The 21,363-nt window shown below is 36.0% G+C and overlaps 2 protein-coding genes across 3 annotated transcripts in view; one reads left to right on the top strand and one right to left on the bottom strand.

Annotated features, from left to right (window-relative positions):
- Window positions 1–21,363, top strand: part of THSD7B (thrombospondin type 1 domain containing 7B) — a 1,098,632-nt gene that overhangs the window by 906,767 nt on the left and 170,502 nt on the right. The gene's annotated exons all lie outside the window — the stretch shown is intronic.
- Window positions 5,725–6,190, bottom strand: LOC109270393 (thymosin beta-10). The gene has a single exon (XM_019454940.2). The coding sequence runs from the start codon at window positions 6,112–6,114 to the stop codon at window positions 5,980–5,982; it is 135 nt and encodes a 44-aa protein (XP_019310485.1). The 5' UTR covers window positions 6,115–6,190; the 3' UTR covers window positions 5,725–5,979.

Genomic DNA, 21,363 nt, shown 5'->3' with positions numbered 1-21,363 from the left:
ATGCATATGAGTAGGTGTCATTTGTCAAGTTGAGGCCAGTATCTTTAGCTATTTTTTCCCTAAGTTTTGCTAAAAGACCCATAACTCACTGAAAAGTGAAATTACCATTCCATCCAAAAATAGTTCTGTTGTAAGATGACAGTATTCTAGTCTTGGTTTTTAAGGTTATATCATAAAATAGCGACCATAGTTTCTTCTCTTAAAGCTATTGTAAACCTATTGGGGAAGACAAAGCAGAAGATCATAAAATCAACATAGAGGTTGTGAAAACAAAACAAACCCCAAAACTCCACATGAACAGTAGTTTGGTGAAGGGAAGATTAAGATATAGGAGTAATAAAAACAGGAGGGAAATAATCAGAGCAGAGATGGCATAAGGAGATCAGCCTTACTTTAGTACAAAGAAAGGTATAATACAGGTTTATGATTACAAGGAGATTTTTCAAGTGAATTTTATGTATGAGGACTATGTGACACTCCCTAGGGGATTTTCCAGGCATTTAGAATGGAAAATAACTACAAAGCTGTAAAAAATGCATGGCAATTCTTATTATTTCTCAAAACTATCTATGGAAGCTAAGCCTTCATAACACTAGTGTTAAACACTAATTTCAATATGCTAATTTTATAAACTAAGAAATTATCAGGGGATTAAAGGAACTTCATTGGAATGCAGACTTTAAGACTGTATTTCCACTATGCAAAGGCAAATGTGTAGAAGTGTGTCTATCAAATTTGAGAGTATGAATAAGATAAGATAAAAGTACTTGTAAACCTGTTGTGACTTAAGGGAAACTTGTTCAAAATGCTTAATTGGCATATAAGACTGGTAACTTTAAGAAGTAGTACAAGCTAAAAAAACCCAAAAAACAAAAAAAACAAAACAACTAAGTAAGTCCAGAGGTGCCTAGGTGGCTCAGCCAATTAGGCATCCAACTCTTGGTTCCTGCTCAGGTTCTGATCTCATGGCTGGTGAGATCAAGCCCCACCTGAGGCTCTGCACTAACACAGAGCCTGCTTGAGATTCTCTGTCTCCCTCTTTCTCTGAGGCTCCTCTCTCTCTCTCTCTCTCTCTCTCTCTCTCTCTCTTTCTCAAAATAAAAAATATATATATTTTTAAAAATAATAAGCCCAACTTTAAGAATAATTTAGATAAATTCCATAAGCGAAAATTAAGTGAAGATGGGCCTGTCTGCAAGAGGTGTTTCTAACTCTTAAGCTCAAGAAGGGAATTTTAGCATTCCAAAGACATTCATTTGTTACACTCAGAAATGAATCCTGGGATTGAATGACAAGAAATCAAATATAGTGTGGCATATATGCTGCTATAAAGAAGTTTCATATAGTTAGTATGTATGTGGCTTAATTCAACTTGAATTGAAAAACTTCACCCTAATCCATACTCTATATTTTAACCTAAGTTAATTGGTCCAGGCGACATGTAATATGTCTTCCCTCTCACTTGCAAGTCTGTTAACAGCAACTGGAAATACTGCTGTAAAAAATTCTAAATGGAGAAAAAATTCTCCTCAGAGCAATTCCTTTTCTAAAGCAAGCATACTTTTACCTGTAAGTAGATTTGTGGAAAGCGATCTTGCTGACTTTATTACATATTTACTCTTAAATATGATAGCACCCCTGTGTGTGTATGTGTATGTGTGTATGTGCATTATATAATATATAGAAATATTTTTGAAGTTAGCCATATTTTCTTAACTCATCTGAATATAAATTGACAGGAATTTTCATTGTTGAGGAAATATTCTCCAACTTCTATTATTTATGGCAACTCTTCTTTAGAAAAGATCACTATTTGAGGAAGTATGATCTAGTTAGAGGTATAGTAAGGCTTTTTGGTAAAGTTCATTTTTACTACTGGCCTTAGGTTATTTGTCTACTTTCCAGTTGGTTTTCATGTTTGGATTTATTTTCCTGTTTTTAGAACCAGGTTATACTTCCTCCTCTATTCACATAAGAGCTTAAAAATAATAACCAAATTTTAGCGGTAAGAGAGGCACATATCTTTAGTACTTAAGCAAGAGGAAAATTCTGTATATGTCAGATTGAGCCCAACATATACTTCATATATGTGTATATATGTATATATGTATATATAAATATAAATACATATAAATATATATACACATATACAACTTGGTGTATGTATATATAATACATATGCCTATGTAAATATCAGCATACCTACATATGCTTATTCATTCCTCTCCTTCATTTAGAATGGGAGGTCTTTTGAGGGCAAAGTCTTTCTACTGTGTAACTCATTCCAGCCACTAGTGCACTACCTTGTGTATTGTCAAATTATATTTACCGGATTCTTTATTTTAAAAGAAGGCTTCTCAGGGAGCCTAGGTGGCTCAGTTAGTTAAGTGTCCCACTTTGACTCAGGTCACAATCTCGTGGTTGAGTAGGTAGCTAGTTCCGTTATAAAAAACGTTAGAACCCTGATCTCTTTGCTACAATGTGTCATTCAAATACTCAAAAATATTAGCCCTTCTAGAAGAAAGAAATAAGAACCTCCAAACTATTATTGCCTGAATTTTTTCAAGATTCCTCTGAAAACTCCTGGATGTGGAATCCCTATTGAAACATAACTCTACGATTAAAAAAAAAATAAAAATAAAGGGTTGCTGTTATGTAGACAAGTTCATAAACTGTTCTGAATCTATTAATGGAATCAATTTTTATAATCTCTCATAAAAAGCCTCCCTTGTAAACTGAAACCTATCAACATGAGAGCTTTCTCTCTAGAAGTGCCAAAGCGACAGCATTACTTGAGTAGCTTTCTACTAAGTATATTTGTGACCCTGCAGCTCCAGCATAAAGTTTACCCAAAACTCTTATCAAGGCAGAAACTTTGTAAATGGTTTATTGGATTATCAGGTCAGCTGGCAGATACTTTGACTCTCCTGTGCATAATAAAATACATAATATATTTTAATTTTTTATAGTCTGTAATGTCTTGAGTGAATTACTTATACTGTATACTTTTGTTATTTTTTCTTTTGAAAGTCTCCTTAATAGAAGATTAAGTATGGGGAAGTTAGAGCTCTATTGGACTTACATTTCCCCTTAAGAGTTCTTCACATGACTGAAGGCAAGAGTGTTCTAGGAAATTATATTTTGTTTATAGGTTGCAAATCTGTGTGTTCACAGTATGTATGGGCAAAAAAAAAAATCATACATTGAGATTCATTACCTATACTTCTTAAAATACATGCTATCTACTTAAATACAATTTTAAAAGAGTTTTCATTATGTTTGCAACTGAATGAGAGGATATAAAATAAATGTGTTTTCTAGAAACAATTGCCATTTTAAAGGTGTGTTGTCTCACCAAAGAGGAGGGATCTAAATTTGGAAATAGAGTTGCAGTGCATTTTATTTTTCACAGCAGTGTAATAATATTTTGAAGAATGTTTTCTTTCCAAAGAAACATAGAAATATTTTCACATGAATATTTCTTCCTTAGAAGACCTTTTAAGATGAAAAAAAAAAAAAAAAGGTTTCTATAGATAAATAGCTTATGCTCCTTTTAAATACTGCTTCATTAATTAACAGTAGCATGTTATGATGTGGGAATAGGATAACTGTCATTCTATCTGAATGTCTGTTTATCAGAAAAATATGGCTACACTTGAGCTTTAATTTGGCTTAACCAGTTTTGGCTTCTTGCTTCTTTTTGACCAGGCCAACTCCCACTCATCCTAGGCTAGTCCAAATCATTCCTGGCAGTGTTTTGCTCACTTGGGACTTACTATGTTGGCAGGAGACCCAGACTGTAATGGAGTAAGAAGTCTTGTTCTTGAGTATTAATATGGAAGGCAGCCCAAGCTTATTCATAATTAAGTATATTCAGGTATACCATTCTTGTGTGTGGTGTTGGTGTTTGCAACTTTGATGAAATCTTGTTTTAAGTAGGAAATATCATATGCCATAAATCAAGAGAAACAGTGATTCATTCCTCAGGGTTATTTGGGAGGATTTAATAGGGCAGATATTCCTAGGACATTTCACCTCTCCCCTACATAGTACTCATTATTCCAAAACTCAGGTATATGGCACCCCATCTCAGAGGCAGCATGGAATGGCTCGTAAGGGCTAGTGTTCTTCCATTTTTTTATCCTTTATGCCTGTCTGCCAATCCAGACTGCTCTCACGTTGTGATATGTCACTGAGCTGAGCTCAGAGGAGATGGAATTTTTCTTCTCTGTTCTTGCCCTGTCATCATTTCCAAGAAAAATTGGTGTTCTCGTTATTTTTTAAGTTTGTTTGTTTATTTTGAGAGAGAGACAGAGACAGCAAGAGAAGGGCAGAGACAGAGAGGCAGAGAGAATCCCAAGCAGGGCTCGAACCCAGGAACAATGAGATCATGACCTGAGCCAAAACCAAGGGGTGGATGCCTAACTGAGCCACCTGGGTCCCCCCAAAATTGTTTTTTCTTAAGAGATTTCTCTCCCCCACATTGATGCCTCCACATAAACTATTATTGATCATTCCAAAGTAATACCCCCTAGGTTGTTACAATCTTTTGAATTTTTGATCATTTTTGAGAGCTGCCAGAATAACTCATGAAAGAAATTTTCCTTTACCTGTTGTCCACTTTGTCTTGTGTTTTACTGTTTTAATATTAGGCATTGCTACTCTGAAAATATTCAAAATCACTTTCAGTTGTTCAAGATATTCTTAGGTACTTCTAGAATGTTCTTTATTAGGCTGGCTTGGTAAATGTCCCCAGTGCTGTTGCCTGGGAGCAAGAATTCATGTCTTCTTCAAGGGTCCTTCCAGCTGGACTAAGACTGAAACTGACATGAGATAGATTAACATGAGAAAATCAAATTTAACAGTGCATGAATGGGAGATGCACACAGATGTGGAAATTCCAAAGACAGGCAAAATGAGGTATACAAGTCATCCCGAACTAAAGAGAATGGGGTGGGAGTCTGGGACTTCAGGGGAAAGGAGTGCAATTCATGGGGTGATAAGAGGAGCAAATGTTTGATAATTAGATGTTTGCCCTGCCATGTGGATGGATCACTCAGATAAAATTTATCTCTGAGAATAACCACTATTTTGGGAAAGAACTCCAGTTGAGATTCTTCTGTAGTTAAGGGTGGTGCCAACATTTCTTTTGAGCCCATAGGGTCTTGATTGCTTTCAGCTTGAAGTAATCTTCATGCCAAAATGGCCCATCTTAGGGCAGTTTGCCCTTAGCCCCTATACTGTCCCTAGGCAGGAATTTCAGGATTGGCTGCAGACAGCTATTAAATTATGAAGCAGGTAAATTTTGTCAAATTTTGTCTTTGTAACTCTTTCACTGTGTTCCCACACCTCCTTAGCTCCTTAACTCCTGAAGTCCTGAAATACTACTTTGGATAAGTCAGTTTTAATAGGAAATCACATGGTCTGTGTTTGCAATTTTAGAAAACTGTTTTCTTAACCAAGTACTTAAAGTAGAAGTTCTCAAGTATTTTTCTAAAAAATAGTGGCAGAACATACTTTTTAAGTTTTTATGAATCATTCTGTCATTTAAGCTTTAAATACAGAATGGAAACTTCGCTCTTTTTTTTTGTTTTTCATTTTTTTCAGGCATTGAAGGAATATGCTTTTGACTTTAACCACCAGATTTGGTTATATTAAACATACTTTTTATTTATTTTTATTTATTTATTTATTTATTTATTTATTTATTTATTTATTTATTTATTTATTTTTGCCACGAGGTGTGTTTTATTTTCATTAATCATACAAATAATTTGCTATAATATCCCAGGGCAAACCGGAGAATTTGGCAGTCCGATTGGTGGGGGTCCCCTCAGAGACCCACAGGCCGGTGGCGTCAGCACGGAGTGCCCGGGTTCACAGTGCAGCTTGTCGCTTGTGTCCATCTTGCAGGTGGCTCTTCTTCCTCCACGACTAGGGTGTCTCGAAGATGACGGGGCTGGGGAATCCTTTAGGCTCTTAGGAAATTTCGCTCCGCTTCTCCTGCTCAATGGTCTCTTTGGTCGGCAGGGTGTTCTTCTCCTGCGTCTCCGTTTTCTTCAGCTTGGCCTTATCGAAGCTGGCGATTTCCCCCATGTCTGGCTTGTCTGCCATTTTCTTAAAGCGATCCGTGGAGTTCCGCCTCGAGCCCGGCGACTGGTGCTCCCACTCGCGTTGCTGCAGCAAGAGACCTAAACATACTTTTTAGAATGTTAAGTTGAACTTATGAACTTGCTGAATATCTGTTTTTTAATGGCATGCTAATTCTCCAGCTTTTTTTTTTTAAAGATATAATTGACATGTAACATTGTATAAGTTGAAGACATACAATATGCTGATTTGGTACATTTATATATTGCAGTGATTATCAAGGCATTAACTAACATATCTCTCATGTCACATAGTTATCATTTCCTTTTTGTGGTAGGAACAATTATGATCTAGTCTCTTAACGACTTCAAAGTTTGTAATAGAGTATTGATTATAATCACCATGCATTAAATCTTCAGGGCTTACCTACTAGTTAAAGTTTGTACCCTTTAGATTTTTCAAGCTTTATCCCAATATCCCAATATCCCAGAACACAAGTTACCTAGATCCTGACTGGATCTTGTGATAAATCCCTACAGAAAAGCATTTGTTGAATCATGATTTTTCTTTCTTTTTTTTTTTTTTCTGTGTGACTTAAGAGTCAAGATAAAAATGGTCTCCCTGAGAAGTTTATCTAAATCTTCTGAAATCCAGAGTTCATTGTTTTCATAGCCTTTATTGATCATAAGAATAGAACAATCACCATGGGAGTGGAGGGTGTTTTAAAAAGTTTCCCAGGACCCTGCTCTGGAGACTGTAGTCTACACAGTTAAAGGGATTCAAGAATGTGTATTTGCTAACAAAGTTTTGTTTTTGCTAGTTCTTTTGGTCAGGCAAGTAAGTGGGTGAATACTGCCAGAACTGAGATTCTTGCCACTGAGGCTGCCATTTCTGCTGAGATCAGTTCTGGAAAAGATTTTCTCTGCAGTTGCCTTTCTCTGCAAGGCTGCCCTTCCTAATCCAAACAGTTAAGACAACCACTATTTGTTTGGTACTAAAAGCAGACCTGGGAGAACCCTCCTGTTTCATAGAAGGGGAGACTGAGGCTTACAGAGGTGTAATGACTTGCCCAAATCCACCCTGATGTATATAGGAGATTAAAGAGACTATCAGGTATGAGGTAAAACGCTGCCCTGTCATCTCCTAGCTGTGGGAATAGGAGAAAATTATTTAACCTTACTGAGTCTCAGTTTCATAAAATGTCAAATGGGTATAATAATGCCAAGTACCTCATATGTATTCGTTAATAGAAAATGAAAATAGAAACTTTCTATCTCTTTGGGCATACAGTATGTGCTTGAAAAATGTTAGGTAGAATTGTTTTTCCTTAGTCTCTAACACATAATTTCTGTTAACAACTCACATTTGCTTTTACCTATACCATATTGCCTTTTAGAACTAAGTTATGCAGATTGTTTCTCTTTTTACATTTAGCTACTTGAACATTTGTAGTCAAATATTTTGGTAGTAGTAACTCAGCTTAGATACATAGTAAAAGCTACTGTCACTGTTTCCTATATGGAAAGTCTATTTTATTGCTAAACATCCTGTTCAGCACTGCATTTTTTTTTTAGTGGTAAAAGGAAACATAGCTTTTTATATATTTGTGACTAATCTCCTATGAATTTGTGATTCTTTGGATCTTTATTTTTTTTAAACATTTTTATGAAAGAGTACAGCAGAAAGATAGCCAAATCATTCTGGGTAGAGCTCTATGAATTTTCATAGTGAACATTTTCATTCAGTTACCACCAATGTCAAGAAATCCTACATTATCAACATCTCAGGTGGCCCTTTGGTGCTCCAGCTTTCTTACTACCTTCCTTTCACCAAGTAGAACTACCATTCACATTTCCAACACTGTTGTTGAGGAGGAGAAATTTTTACTTTACCTTTCAAGATTCTTCTGGCTAGTCGAAGAATTAAAATCATATGGGACAGATTAATATGACAAAAACAAAAGTTGAATAACCATATACTTCCTGTATACATGGGAGTGACCTTAGAAATAATGAGTAACTCCCTGAAATGGCCAGAAGTCATCACCTTAAATACCATCTTGAGCTAAAGACCAAGAAGATATTGGGACTGGGGAGTCAGTTATAGCAGGCTACCAGGAAAAGTGCAGTAACACAAAGTTGTTATACATATTTAAGTTGCTGTCTTCTCCATTGATCAGAGTTTCTAGAGATTGAGTCACCGCCCCCCCCTTTCCTGGTACAGAGAATGAGGCACTCTTACAAGTGGAGATTTCCTTTATACATGTAAGTATCTCTTACAAAAGGGTAACTTCTACCTGGTTTTCATTTTCATTTAAAAACTTTCATTTAAAAAACTTTCTGTAGATGGATTCTGCACTATATATTCTTTGGGCCTGCCTTTTCCTCCTCAGTATTATGTTTATGACATTTTCCATCTTGTGATTTGTACCAATATTTCATTGACATTGCTCTGTTATGTCCTTATGTATATCATACTATTGAATATACCACGTCTTAACTATTTTTGTTGTTGGGTGGACATTATGGTTGTTTTCAACTTGGGGATATTAGAAATAACACTACTGTGACCATCCCTGTACATGTCTTGAGGTGCTCATGTGTGTGCATTTCTGTTTAGTACATACCTAAGAGTAGAATTTCTGTCATAGGACATGCATATACATTCAACTTCAGTAGAGAATTGATTTTTCATTTTAACTTGTAAATTATCTCAGATTATCCTAAATGCAAATAGTATATACTTCTAAATAATGACCTGAAGTATGACCTGTCTGATACTAATCAAAAGGGGTCTGGAAGTCATATGGATACATTAAATGTTTATCTCCACATGTGCTCTTTGACAGAATATCAGTGACTGGTGTCTACCCCCAAGTCTTAAGAGAACAAGTGTAGGATCACTCCCTTGTGGCTGAATTCTGCTCACTTGTCTACTAAAACAGCCATTATAACCATTACCTTTCCTCTGTCTCTAATCTCTCCTCTCTTCCCCTCCACTCAATTCCTCACACAGCAACCCCAGCAAACATTCTAAATCACAAATCTGGCCATAAATAAAACCTTTCATGGGTCTCTTGCTACCTTTGGGGTAACGTGCAAACTCTACTATAGTTTATAAGATATTTAATGATCCTGTCCCTACCACATGTCTCCCAGTTCAGAGTCCTTTTCAAGTCAGCAAATCACTCAGGCCAAGGAAACAGCTTATGAGTTAGGAGGAAGGAGCCACTCCTGTGTTTCATCTTCCCCATCAGGCCTCATACAATGCTTTCTTGTAGACAGTGAGAAGTCACATTTTCAGGCTTATCAGCTAAATCAAGGGACTGTCTAATGTGCTTTTAACAAAAATTGACTCAACTTACAAGTTACCAAAACATTCTTTAATGAAGGTAGATGTTTGGATTTACTGTATTGCCTTTTCCCTGGAAGCTACTCCCCAAATTCCCTCTATGCTGGTTTACAATCCTGCTCCACTGCTATTTAAATATAGACCATCCAAGGCTGATTAGAGGTGTAGCTATCTTTCCTGAAGAGAAATCTTTCTCTTAGATGGCAAGGTAAGGGACACTGTGCTTATTACCTGTGCTGAAAGCATGAAAGTATGGAACCAATTGCAAAGTCTGTCTCAAAAGAATATTCTCTAATAGCAGAAGGGTTGTTCAAAACTATCTTCCACACTAATAGACAACAATCTTGTTACCCTTGGAACTGAAGGTAAATTGATTTGAGTAGCAATATTAGAAAAGTTTGAATTGAAGCAATTCTCCAATGTACTGTGTGTCAAATGGGGGCCAGTAGGTTCCATGTGTCATAAACCCAAATGGTAATAACAGAGTGAAATTGCTGTTGCTTTGCTCTGTTTTGGAGCAAGAGAACACAATTGTATTTAAGCCATTGTTGATCCAAAATTTTACATTTTATTCCTTTAAAAAGACATTTGACATATGCATAGTATTTCTGTATTTTTAAATCTTTGCTCAAATTTACCTTCTAAACGTTTTACCTATTTATTTACCCTTGCTCCTCCCATTTACCCTTCCTTGGTTCTCCTTTTCCCACTGTATGATTTCCTCATTTATTGTTGTTTTTAATTTCTGGCTGCCTCTTCATGCCACCCCTAAAACAGATACACTGCCTGGTTCTAGATAAGCACCTTGAAAAGTGATAACAGTGTTTTAGGTTAGGTTCTCCCAGAAACAGAGCCTGAGATATAGGATTCAAAAACGAGAAGTATAGTTCTTAAGTGCAGGAAGCAACACTAGGGAAGAAAATAAGAAGTGCTTCTTCAACAAGAGGTGTGTTATTAAGCCAGAAACCATGGTGACCACAAAAGCTGAAGCTTTTTGGGAATTCTAGGAGACTTGGAAAATATATGCCCAAGTTTTATCAGACCTGAAGGGCCAGGAAGCTGGGATATTCATGGGGAAATGCAGTGAGAAATACCAGGGACACGGATGTGTACTACATGGTCATTATTCTATTAGGAAAACAAATAAAGGATACTCTGGCCTGAAACACTCCCTTCTGACAATCTCCCTGTACTGCTAAAGGGAAATGGCCTTACCATGAGGAAGTGACATCTTGTGGGAGATGACTTAAATGAATATATGGACTCTGTGAAACTCCCTTTTCCTTAGGCATGAGGGGACATAACTGCTGGCTGTGCAAATACCCCTGAATACAGAGAAAAATATAAGATATAGCATGGACCCATGGTTTGGAGTGGTATGATACGGTAGTTAATATATTACACTTTGCATTATTTAAATATTGAGTGTTTCCATGCCATATAATTAACGACATTGGGAGGAGAGCTATAGAAATGTAGCAGGCAAAATTATGTTAAGTGTATGATATTGACAGGGACTTCTTGGCAATAGTAATTTTTAATGAGACTTGGTAGCTTTCAAAAAGAGAAGAGGTAAAAATAAAATTGAATTCTAAGTAATTATAAATGTGTTAGCAATCACTCATTCATTCAGCAAACACTTGGAATAAATGATATGCCCAGAGGAAACCTCAATAATGCTCATAGAAACTTTACTGCTCACTTTCCACTGGGAACTTGCCTTCTTGGAAGCTCAAGTGAGTGGTTGGATAGATTGAAATTATAGATGATAATGCTCTAGATGCTTATAGCATCAGGACTGCTTTAGCTTTGAAAATGCATGAAGAAATTTGGACACAATCAGCAAAATTATCCATTCCTTCTCTATATTAGGATGATTTGCAACTAACAGAAACCTCAAACTAAATTGGTGTTAAAAAAATACGAAAATCCATTACCTCCTGTAATAAGAAATCCAATGGTAATGCATGTTCTAGGATTGATTGATTCTGTGACTCAGCAATGTTATCAAGAACATAGTCATTCTTAATTTCTCTTTCTCATCTTCTGTGTTGATTTAATCCTCAGGATGTTAGGAACTGCCATCAGCAGTTTCAGGCATAGCCTCCTGTTACAGCAATGATCAGAAGAATAAGAGAGTGTCCTTTGGGGGCATCTTAGGAACAACAAAATTTTCCCAGAGCCTCGTTCACTCCCCCAAAAGACCGCCTCATTGGCTGAAGTTGGATTTTATGTCCATTCTTAAGCCATCTCTGGAAGGAGTCATGGGATGAACTTGATTAGCTCAATCAAATATTTTCCAACCTTTAATTTTTTAAACTTCACAGTACATATAGAAAACAGTAATATTCATCTGACAAGCTGGAATATGTGTTGGAATTTGTCTGTGGCAACAGTGAATGGTCTGAGACCCTAGATTCAGTGTCTAATACACACGTGAAATCCACCTAAGAGACCCTGGTGGTAGGGCAGTGCTTTCATGTGCATGTGAATCATGTGACATATCTTGCTAAAATGCAGGCGGTTGTCTTCCCAGGGGATAGGGACTGTGATTTTAACAAGCTCCCAGATGGTGGCAAAGCTGTTGGACTGTAGATTACATTTTCGGATGCTAATGTATATCAGTTGAGAAGGAACTCTTTCTTAGACCAGAGAATCACCTGGGATAGATTGTATTTTGAGGAATGAACTAAAATGTCCACTGTATACTCTTAATTTTACTCTTTTTGACATTGAATTTGATAAGAGTAAAATTAGTTTTAAGTAACATTTTTAAGCCTTACATTGAGATGGAAAAATGAATGTCTGTAATTGAATATCTGAAAGTCTCTCGTGTGTTAAGAAAAATGACTTAATACTTTCCCTATGAGGATATGAATTGCCTGTCCCTTCCTTGACACTTTTTTTGGAGAGCGGGAGGGTGGTGGGGACAAGGGTATCATTCCATTTTGCATGTTATTTGGCATAACCAAATTTCCAGTGCCTCAGTCCATATGATAAATAAGCGAGCTTGAAATCAGATAAGCAGTACATCCATACACCATTTTTGTTGAAAATTAAATTGTTAGTCTATATTTTCCACTTTTTTAAAAAAAAGATACATTTTGCACATGTAGTGACTAAAGTTATGTCCATATGAAGCTAAAAAAATGATAAGTTCAGTAAAGTCCAGGGAAAATCATTTACCAAAATGAAGCATTTGGTGACATGAACCTAGACCTATCTGGATTCTCTTGTCCCCTTTACCCCAAAGCTCTACGTATTAGAATTGAAGTCTTCTATATCTAGGAAACCAAACAAGAAAGATAATTGAGTAACATACTGAATGATTGTGAGGAAACAATCGGTCAATTTGGCTATTTAAAGCAAAATAGGGATAGCAAAGATCTAAGAGAAAAACTGAATTGAAACAGCTTTGGAATGTAAAAATGAAATATGAACATCTTGAACTCAGTATATGATCCTCTTTGCATGAATTATTGCCTGTCATTTGAAATGCACATTATTCAAAACTACCAAAAAATCTGTTCTGGCTTATTACTTAATTAAAAGTAAGTTATGAGCATTTTCAATCTTTATATAATTTATATCATTTGTAAGTCATGAATTTCCCATAATTCTGTTGGCCTTAATCATCAAAAAAAAAAAGTATCACTATGCTTAAATACAGTTGCTATTCATCTTTTCCACTCTCTAGCAGATGTTACAAAAGAAACTATCACAGCTGGTGAAAATTGATATTCAGAAGTATAAAACATGGCAGTGAAAAGATTAATTTTCTGTACTCAGTGCCCTTGAGTCTTGAAAACTTTAAACTTTCTTCACAGTAAGGCCAGTGGTTTCATTGTCTGGTTGGCAGTGGGCAGATGATAATGTTCTGCTCTATTTTACTTTATGGTGAACCAAAGAGGACTGGTTGTTTCTCTAATGAGTTTGTAAGGGATGCTTCGATGCTGACACATTAGCTGCATCCCTTGAACTGCTATGATGAGGAAGTGAAACGTAGTTTTAACAACTTGCTAAAATTATCACCATTAGAGTGAATGAAGCACTAAAATATATATACCAGATGTTTAAAATGGTTAGATTTGGGAGAAAACCTACAATTAATTTACATTTTAGTGCTAAGTACAAATTTTAATTTATTCTGATTAACTACTTTATAGCCCATCTAGAATACCATTTGAAGGAGTTATGGAAAAGCTATAAAGGAAGTCATAATCAAGAGATGACATTTTATTGGCATAGAAGCAGAAGAGTTTCATGCCTGATGCCCATATTGCTCAAAAAGGTTCAACTTTCACTTGCCCAGAACCTGTTATTGAATTACAGGCTTGGAATCAATATGGAACCAGATTAACTCACTTAATTACAATTTGTGCCAAGATTTAATCCCTCCACAGATCAGGTAAATTGCTCTAATCTACATGTACATACTTTATACTTGCCACAGTTAAGTCACCATGCAGAAGCATAAATAGATTTCTTGATGCAAATTATTATAAAAGGGACTGGCAAAGTGAAAACTGACAGCTGAGGCCAAAAGCTTTCCTATAGATGAGAAAACCTTTGAAAGTATAAATGCTGTTAAGACAACATGGTCAACAATAAGTGCCTGGCTTTGCATTAGGCATTCTATAAGTAGTAGCTGTCACTATTAACATCATTCTTGATTATGTTGCTGGTGAGGATTTTGGGGAAGGTTTTTGGAAACCACACCATATTACAAACTTTCTCCAAGTCCAGATCATTTAATCTGGTGATCCATTAGAAAGTTATAGATTGCTGAGTTCATTATTTAGACTGATCAGTGTTTGCCACCAGGTCTTTGATTAATTGTTGAAATTTTAAAAATAGGAATTTTTGCCTTAAAATTTAGATTCCTAATATCTCTGTGAAAATAGTAATATCTGGCAAATATGAAGTGAATCTGAGAATGCCTGTCCTCTTTAGACAGACTCTGTCAGTATAATGGTTATCTTCCTTCCCTGTACCTAGTCGGGCATCAATAGCCAGGTTCATCCCTTTATGGTTGTGGTCTGGAGAGAGCAAATAAACAGTCACCTATATCTCATGTTTGGATAATTAAGTTATAAATCAGTGCAACACACTGCTATGTAAAATATGTTGTATCCTTCTACCTTAAAAAATAGACCTTCATAACAACCCAGAAGGCTAGGCTTAAATTTGGGATTCTCAAAGTTTGGAGTGGAATGTGGGGTTGTAAGGAGAGCCCATCTTCAGCCTATGGTTTGTACTTGTTCTCTTCCAGCCCACACTCCCACTATCTGTACAAGCTCTGTCCACTGCACACCAGCATCCATGTCCACACTTCAGGCCTAGGGGTACTTCTGTGCAGGCAGAGGTGCAACCCATCCTCCAGGGGGATACACCAAGGGAAGAGACCCATGCAAGTCATGAAGGCAACTCATACTCATTTGGCTGGGGAATTTTTTTCTTTTCTTTTTTTTTTTTTTTTTTTACTGTTGTATATATTTGTTTTACTTTAAATTATACTATTGTTAACTTCTAGTTCTATATTAGTTTCAGGTGTACACTATAGTGATCCAACAGTTCCGTATGTTATCCAGTGCTCAAGACCAGTGCATTCCTAATCCCTTTCCCCTATTTCACCCATCTCCCACCCACCTCTCCTCTGGTAACCATTTGTTGTCTATAGTTCAGGATCTGTTTCTTGATTTGTTTTTTTTTTCCTTTGTTCATTAACTTTGTTGCTTAAATTCCACATATGAATGAAATCATATGGTCTTTCTTTCTCTGGCTTATTTTGCTTAGCACTATACTCTGTAAATCCATCCATGTTGTTGTAAATAGCAAGATATTGTTCTTTTGTATGGCTGAATACTATTCCCTTGTATATATGCCACTTCTCTCCCCATTGATCTAATGATGAGCTCTTGAGCTGCTTCCATAATTTGACTATTGTAAATAATGGTGCAATAAACATAGGGGTGCATAGATCCTTTCAAATTAGTATTTTCACATTATTTGGGTAAATGCCCAGTAGTGTGATTACTGGATCATAAGGTAGTTCTAGTTTTAATTTTTTGAGGAACATTTGGCAGACAATTCTAGAGTTCAGGCTTGTGGAATGTGATCTAACAGATTCTAGAAGGAGGCACAGATCAGACTGCCCATACACATGTCCCTGGTCTCTACAGATGATTCACCATAAGGAAGAGACACAGTGGGAACAGGGCCAGAGAGGGTTTGTCTGTGCTCAGGGGGAAGCCAGAGGCAATAGTCAGTGGCTACTTATCATGAGATTTGTGCTCTTGCTTTCTTATGGTAGTTTTACAATGAAAGCATTATTCTCAGAATTCAAGTCTCTATCAAAAATAACATGACTAATGGAAAAATAATGTGGAGAATTTCAAGAAGACGGAAAGGTCCTTGTTTTTAGATGGAGATTATTTTATGTATTTATGTCACGAGCCTGCAGTCTGCAGGTGTTGGAGTTCAAGGCCTTAATTTAGTCATCCTGCTGCCCATTTTGTAATGCTTTGTTTATGGTACATAGTTGTTCATGAATATTAATTGCTTGCCTTAATGCCAGAGAGTGAATTTGTAGAATGCTTATTTCAGTTGAAATAGGGAAGAAATTAGAGTTTAATTTAAAAGCCTTTTAGGAAAGTGCCCTTAAAACAATGACTTTCAATTTTCTGGTTTTAAGGTCCTTTATATTATTAAAAATGAGGATCCCAAAGAACTTTTGTGTATATGGATTGTATCTGGGTTTACCATTTTCAATATATAAAGTAAGGAATTGAAAAAAGATTTAATTTATTTAAAATATTAAAAGTAAACCCATTACATGTTAATAATACTTTAATGAAAAATCAGTATATATTCCAAAACAAAAAATTTTAGAAAGTAGAAATTGTTAGACATTTTGCAAATTTCTTTGATCTCTAGCATCATAGAAGATATTTGTTTCTGCATTCAATTGTTTGTAATAGGTTTTAGTGAAGAATAAGAAGAAATTCCAGCCTTACACAGGTAGATAGAAAAAGTTTGTGGTAGACCTTCTTAGATAACTCTAGATAGTCTTTGCTATATACCAAAATTTGAATAATAGTTTATCAACATTCAATTGCAACGTAAAATCTGAAATCCAGCAATCCACTTGTTATAATTTGTTAACTTAAAATCCAGTGAGCTGTCTGATATTTTGAATAAGTCTTTAATCCATGATTTTGTAACATCATGCACTGATCATTTAGAATATATTTTTGTCTATTGAGTTATGCTGAAATGTTGACATACTTCACCTCATAATATTAAAAATTCATATTAATATCACCACTCATCTTTCAAGAAAAAAATTAAGTATAGAGAAGCTCTGAAGCATTTCCACAGTTTTAATTTTTCCTCGGAAGCTTGATATTATCACTGTTCACTTCGATTTTTGAGAATTTATTTATTTATTTATTTATTTACTTATTTATTTATTAAAGTGTACTTACTTTGAAAGAGAGAGAATCCCAAGCAGCCTCCTCACTATCAGCACAGAGCTGAATGCGGGGCTTGAACTCAGGAACTGTGAGATGGTGACCTGAGTCAAAATCAAGGGTCAGGCACTTAACGGACTGAGCCACCCAGGCTAACCAAAAATGTTTTTATTTTATTTATTTTTTAAATATAATTTATTGACAAATTGGTTTCCATACAACACCCAGTGCTCATCCCAACAGGTGCCCTCCTCAATGCCCATCACCCACTTTCCCCTCCCCCCACCCCCATCAACCCTCAGTTTGTTCTCAGTATTTAAGAGTCTCTTATGGTTTGCCTCCCTCCCTCTCTGTAACTTTTTTCTCCCCTTTTCCTCCCCCATGGTCTTCTGTTAAATTTCTCAAGATCCACATAAGAGTGAAAACATATGGTATCTGTCTGTCTCTGACTGACTTATTTCACTTAGCATAATAACTTTCAGTTCCATCCATGTTGCCGAAAATGGCCAGATTTCATTATTTCTCATTTGTCAAGTAGTATTCCATTGTATATGTAAACCATATCTTCTTTATCCATTCATCAGTTGATGGACATTTAGGCTCTTTCCATAATTTGGTTATTGTTGAAAGTGTTGCTATAAACATTAGGGTACAAGTGCCCCTATACATCAGCACTCCTGTATCCCTTGGGTAAATCCCTAGCAGTGCTATTGCTGGGTCATAAGGTAGTTCTATTTTTAATTTTTTGAGGAACCTCCACACTGTTTTCCAGAGGGGCTGCACCAGTTTGCATTCCCACCAACAGTGCAAGAGCGTTCCCATTTCTCCACATCCTTGCCAGCATCTAGTCTCTTGCTTGTTCGTTTTAGCCACTGTGACCAGTGTGAGGTGGTATCTCAGTGTGGTTTTGATTTGTATTTCCCTGATGAGGAGTGACATTGAGCATCTTTTCATGTGCCTGTTGACCATTTGGATGTCTTCTTTAGAGAAATGTCTATTCATGTCTTCTGCCCATTTCTTCATTGGGTTATTTGTTTTTTGGGTGTGGAGTTTGGTGACTTCTTTATAGATTTTTAGATACTAGCCCTTTATCCGATATGTCATTTGCAAATAACTTTTCCTATTCCATCGGTTGCCTTTTAGTTTTGTTGATTGTTTCCTTTGCTGTGCAGAAGGTTTTTATCTTGATGAGGTCCCAATAGTTCATTTTTGCTTTTAATTCCCTTGCCTTTGGAGATGTCTTGAGTAAGAAATTGCTGCAGCTGAGGTCAAAGAGGTTGTTGCCAGCTTTCTCCTCTAGGAGTTTGATGGTTTCCTGTCTCACATTCAGGTCCTTTATCCATTTTGAGTTTATTTTTGTGAATGGTGTAAGAAAGTGGTCTGGTTTCATTCTTCAGCATGTTGCTGTCCATTTCTCCCAGCACCATTTCTTAAAGAGACTGCCTTTTTTCCATTGGATACTGTTTCCTGCTTTGTCAAAGATTAGTGGGCCATACATTTGTGGGTCCAATTCTGGTGAGTCTCTATTCTATTCCATTGGTCTTTGTGTCTGTTTTTGTGCCAATACCATACTGTCTTGATGATTACAGCTTTGTAGTAGAAGCTAAAGTCTGGGATTGTTATGCTTCCCACTTTGGTTTTCTTCCTCAATATTACTTTGGCTATTCAGGGTCTTTTGTGGTTCCATGAAAATTTTAGGATTCCTAAACACCCACACACTACCAAAATTCAAACAGGAAGAAGTAGAAAATTTTAACAGACCCATAACTAGTGAAGAAACTGAATCAGTTACTAAAAATCTCCCAACAGATAAGAGTCCTGGACCAGATGGCTTCCCTGGGGAATTCTACAAGACATTTAAAGCAGAGTTAATACCTATCCTTCTCAAGCTGTTCCAAAAATAGAAAGGGAAGGAAAACTTCCAGACTCATTCTATGAAGCCAGCATTACTTTGATTGCCAAGCCAGACAGAAACCCAGCAAAATAAGAGAACTACAGGCCAATATCCCTGATAAATATGGATGTAAAAATTCTCAACAAGATACTAGCATATCGAATTCAACAGCATATAGAAAGAATTATTCACTATGATCAAGTGGGATTCATTCCTGGGCTGCAGGGCTTGTTCAATATTCGCAAATCAATCAATGTGATATATCACATTAATGAAAGAAAAGATAAGAACCATATGATCCTGTCAATTGATGCAGAAAAAGCATTTGACAAAATGCAGCATCCTTTCTTGATGAAAGCCCTTGACAAAGTCGGGATAGAAGGAACATACTTAAACATCATAAATGTTTCATAAATGAAGAGCCCACAGCTAATATCATCCTCAATGGGGAAAAACTGAGAGCTGTCCCCCTGAGATCAGGCACATGATAGGGATGTCCACTCTCACTGCTGTTGTTTAACATAGTGTTGAAAGTCCTAGCATCAGCAATCAGACAACAAAATGAAATCAAAGGCATCAAAATTGGCCTTTGATGATGTCCTTGATGGCCTTGATGAAGTCAAGCTTTTACTTTTCGCAGATGACATGATATAGGTGGAAAACCCGACAGACTCCACCAAAAGTCTCCTAGATCTGATACATGAATTCAGCAAAGTCGCAGGGGACAAAATCAAATTTCAGAAACCAGTTGCATTTTTATACACCATAATGAAGCAACAGAAAGAGAAATAAACTGATCCCATTCACAATTGCACCAAGAACCATAAAATAACCTAGGAATAAACTGAACAAAAGATGTAAAAGATCTGTATGCCGAAAACTATAGAAAGTTTATGAAGGAAATTGAAGAAGACCCAAAGAAATTGAAAAACATTCCATGCTCATGGACTGGAAGAATAAATATTGTCAAAATGTCAATACTACCTAAAGAAATTTACACATTCAATTCAATCCCAATCAAAATTGCACCAGCATTCTTCTCCAAGCTCGAAAATGTTCTTCGAAGTGATAGTGTTATCCCATGATCAAAGGAGCTAGTTTAGCTTGAAACTCAATTGTGTATAATTGCCTTTTGTTCAGAGAACCATCCAACCTCAATATGCAGTAGAAGAGTTACATACACACTTCAAAATTAGTCATGCAGCATATTATAAGTATATGTAGTCATGAGTGGAGTGGAGAAGAATGGAATGACTATAATACGGTTTGTCCCACTTCTTGATTCATTTTAGGTAACAGCAGTTTTACCCTCATTGCTTTTGCATCATCATTACAAATACTAGAAGAGTTTAAAAAAAAAATTAAAAAGCCAATGACATCTGTATTATTATTATGAAAATAGTTTTGACCACTATACCCTCTGGAGGTGTCTTAAGGACTCCTTAGCTGTCCACAAACTGCACTTTGGAAACAATTACCTTAAAAGTAGTAGGATGAGTATAGAATTTCCTGAAATGAAAGAGCATTTCCCTCTTAGATTTCCTGCTTAGTCATAATAAATCCATTATCTTTTTAAAGTTTATTTATTCTGAAAGAGAGGATGTGAGCAGGGGAGGGGTAGAGAGAGAGGGAGAGAGAAAAACCCAAACAGGCTCCATGCTGTCAGCTCAGAGCTGGACCCCAGGGGCTTGAATTCTGGAAACTGAAATCATGACCTGAGATCATTCTAAGGGCTAAATCCCTTTTCTGCTCACTTTTATTCTTAGTTCTTTGTAATTCTGTCCAAGTGTTAAGTCTCTCTAGGACTGGGTGTTGTTTTTCAGAGACTCAAAGAGGGAAATAAACTTTTTAGAAGGGCCAGTGCCCTCAGTGGGCTTGAATGATGTCATTTACTCTCCATATGTAACAGTCATGTTGGAATTAATATGTATTTAGATGTACAATCGCTGCTCAGGTCTTCACACTTACTACTTTCAAAGTACTTTTGGATTGTTCTTTAATATTTGAGACAAGAATGCAGTATTAGATTATCATTAGTGATTCTACAAAGAATATGCTTAGGCTATTTTTAGCAATTTAAAATCATAACTGTTATCAGTATTTACAAAAAGTCTGTGACCATGTTATTTGAGAGTTTTTGGAAACTCATTTTTATTTACAGGATATTATGCTAATTTAAAATACCAACACAAGGTGTTTATCATAGTACCATTAGGTCTCATCAAATTCTGCAACTCTGTAAAAAACCAGCTATAGGTATTAGATTATTTTATTCAATTTACATGTAGAGTGTACTGAGCAATAACTCTGAAGTTCTATCTTTATTGAGAAGAGATGAGAATTTTCACTTTTGATTAAACTAAATTGCATGTTTCAAGAACTTTCCAATTAATTATAATTCAAATAGAGATTTTCATTAGTGTTCAGAAGAGGCTAAATTTAAGTGCATTAATAAATTAACAAGGTTAAAATTTTAACTGTGTGAAGGACTATGGGAAGTGTCTGGAGTTTTAAGAAGGCAACTTAGTAAAGCTTTGAAAATTAAGTCAATTTTGA

The sequence above is a fragment of the Panthera pardus genome, unplaced genomic scaffold, assembly GCF_024362965.1.
Source record: "Panthera pardus isolate Hobbes unplaced genomic scaffold, ASM2436296v1 HiC_scaffold_10, whole genome shotgun sequence".
In the NCBI taxonomy this organism is placed as follows: Eukaryota; Metazoa; Chordata; class Mammalia; order Carnivora; family Felidae; genus Panthera; species Panthera pardus.
Note: the sequence above shows the minus strand (reverse complement) of the source record. Positions and strands in the feature narration are given on the sequence as shown.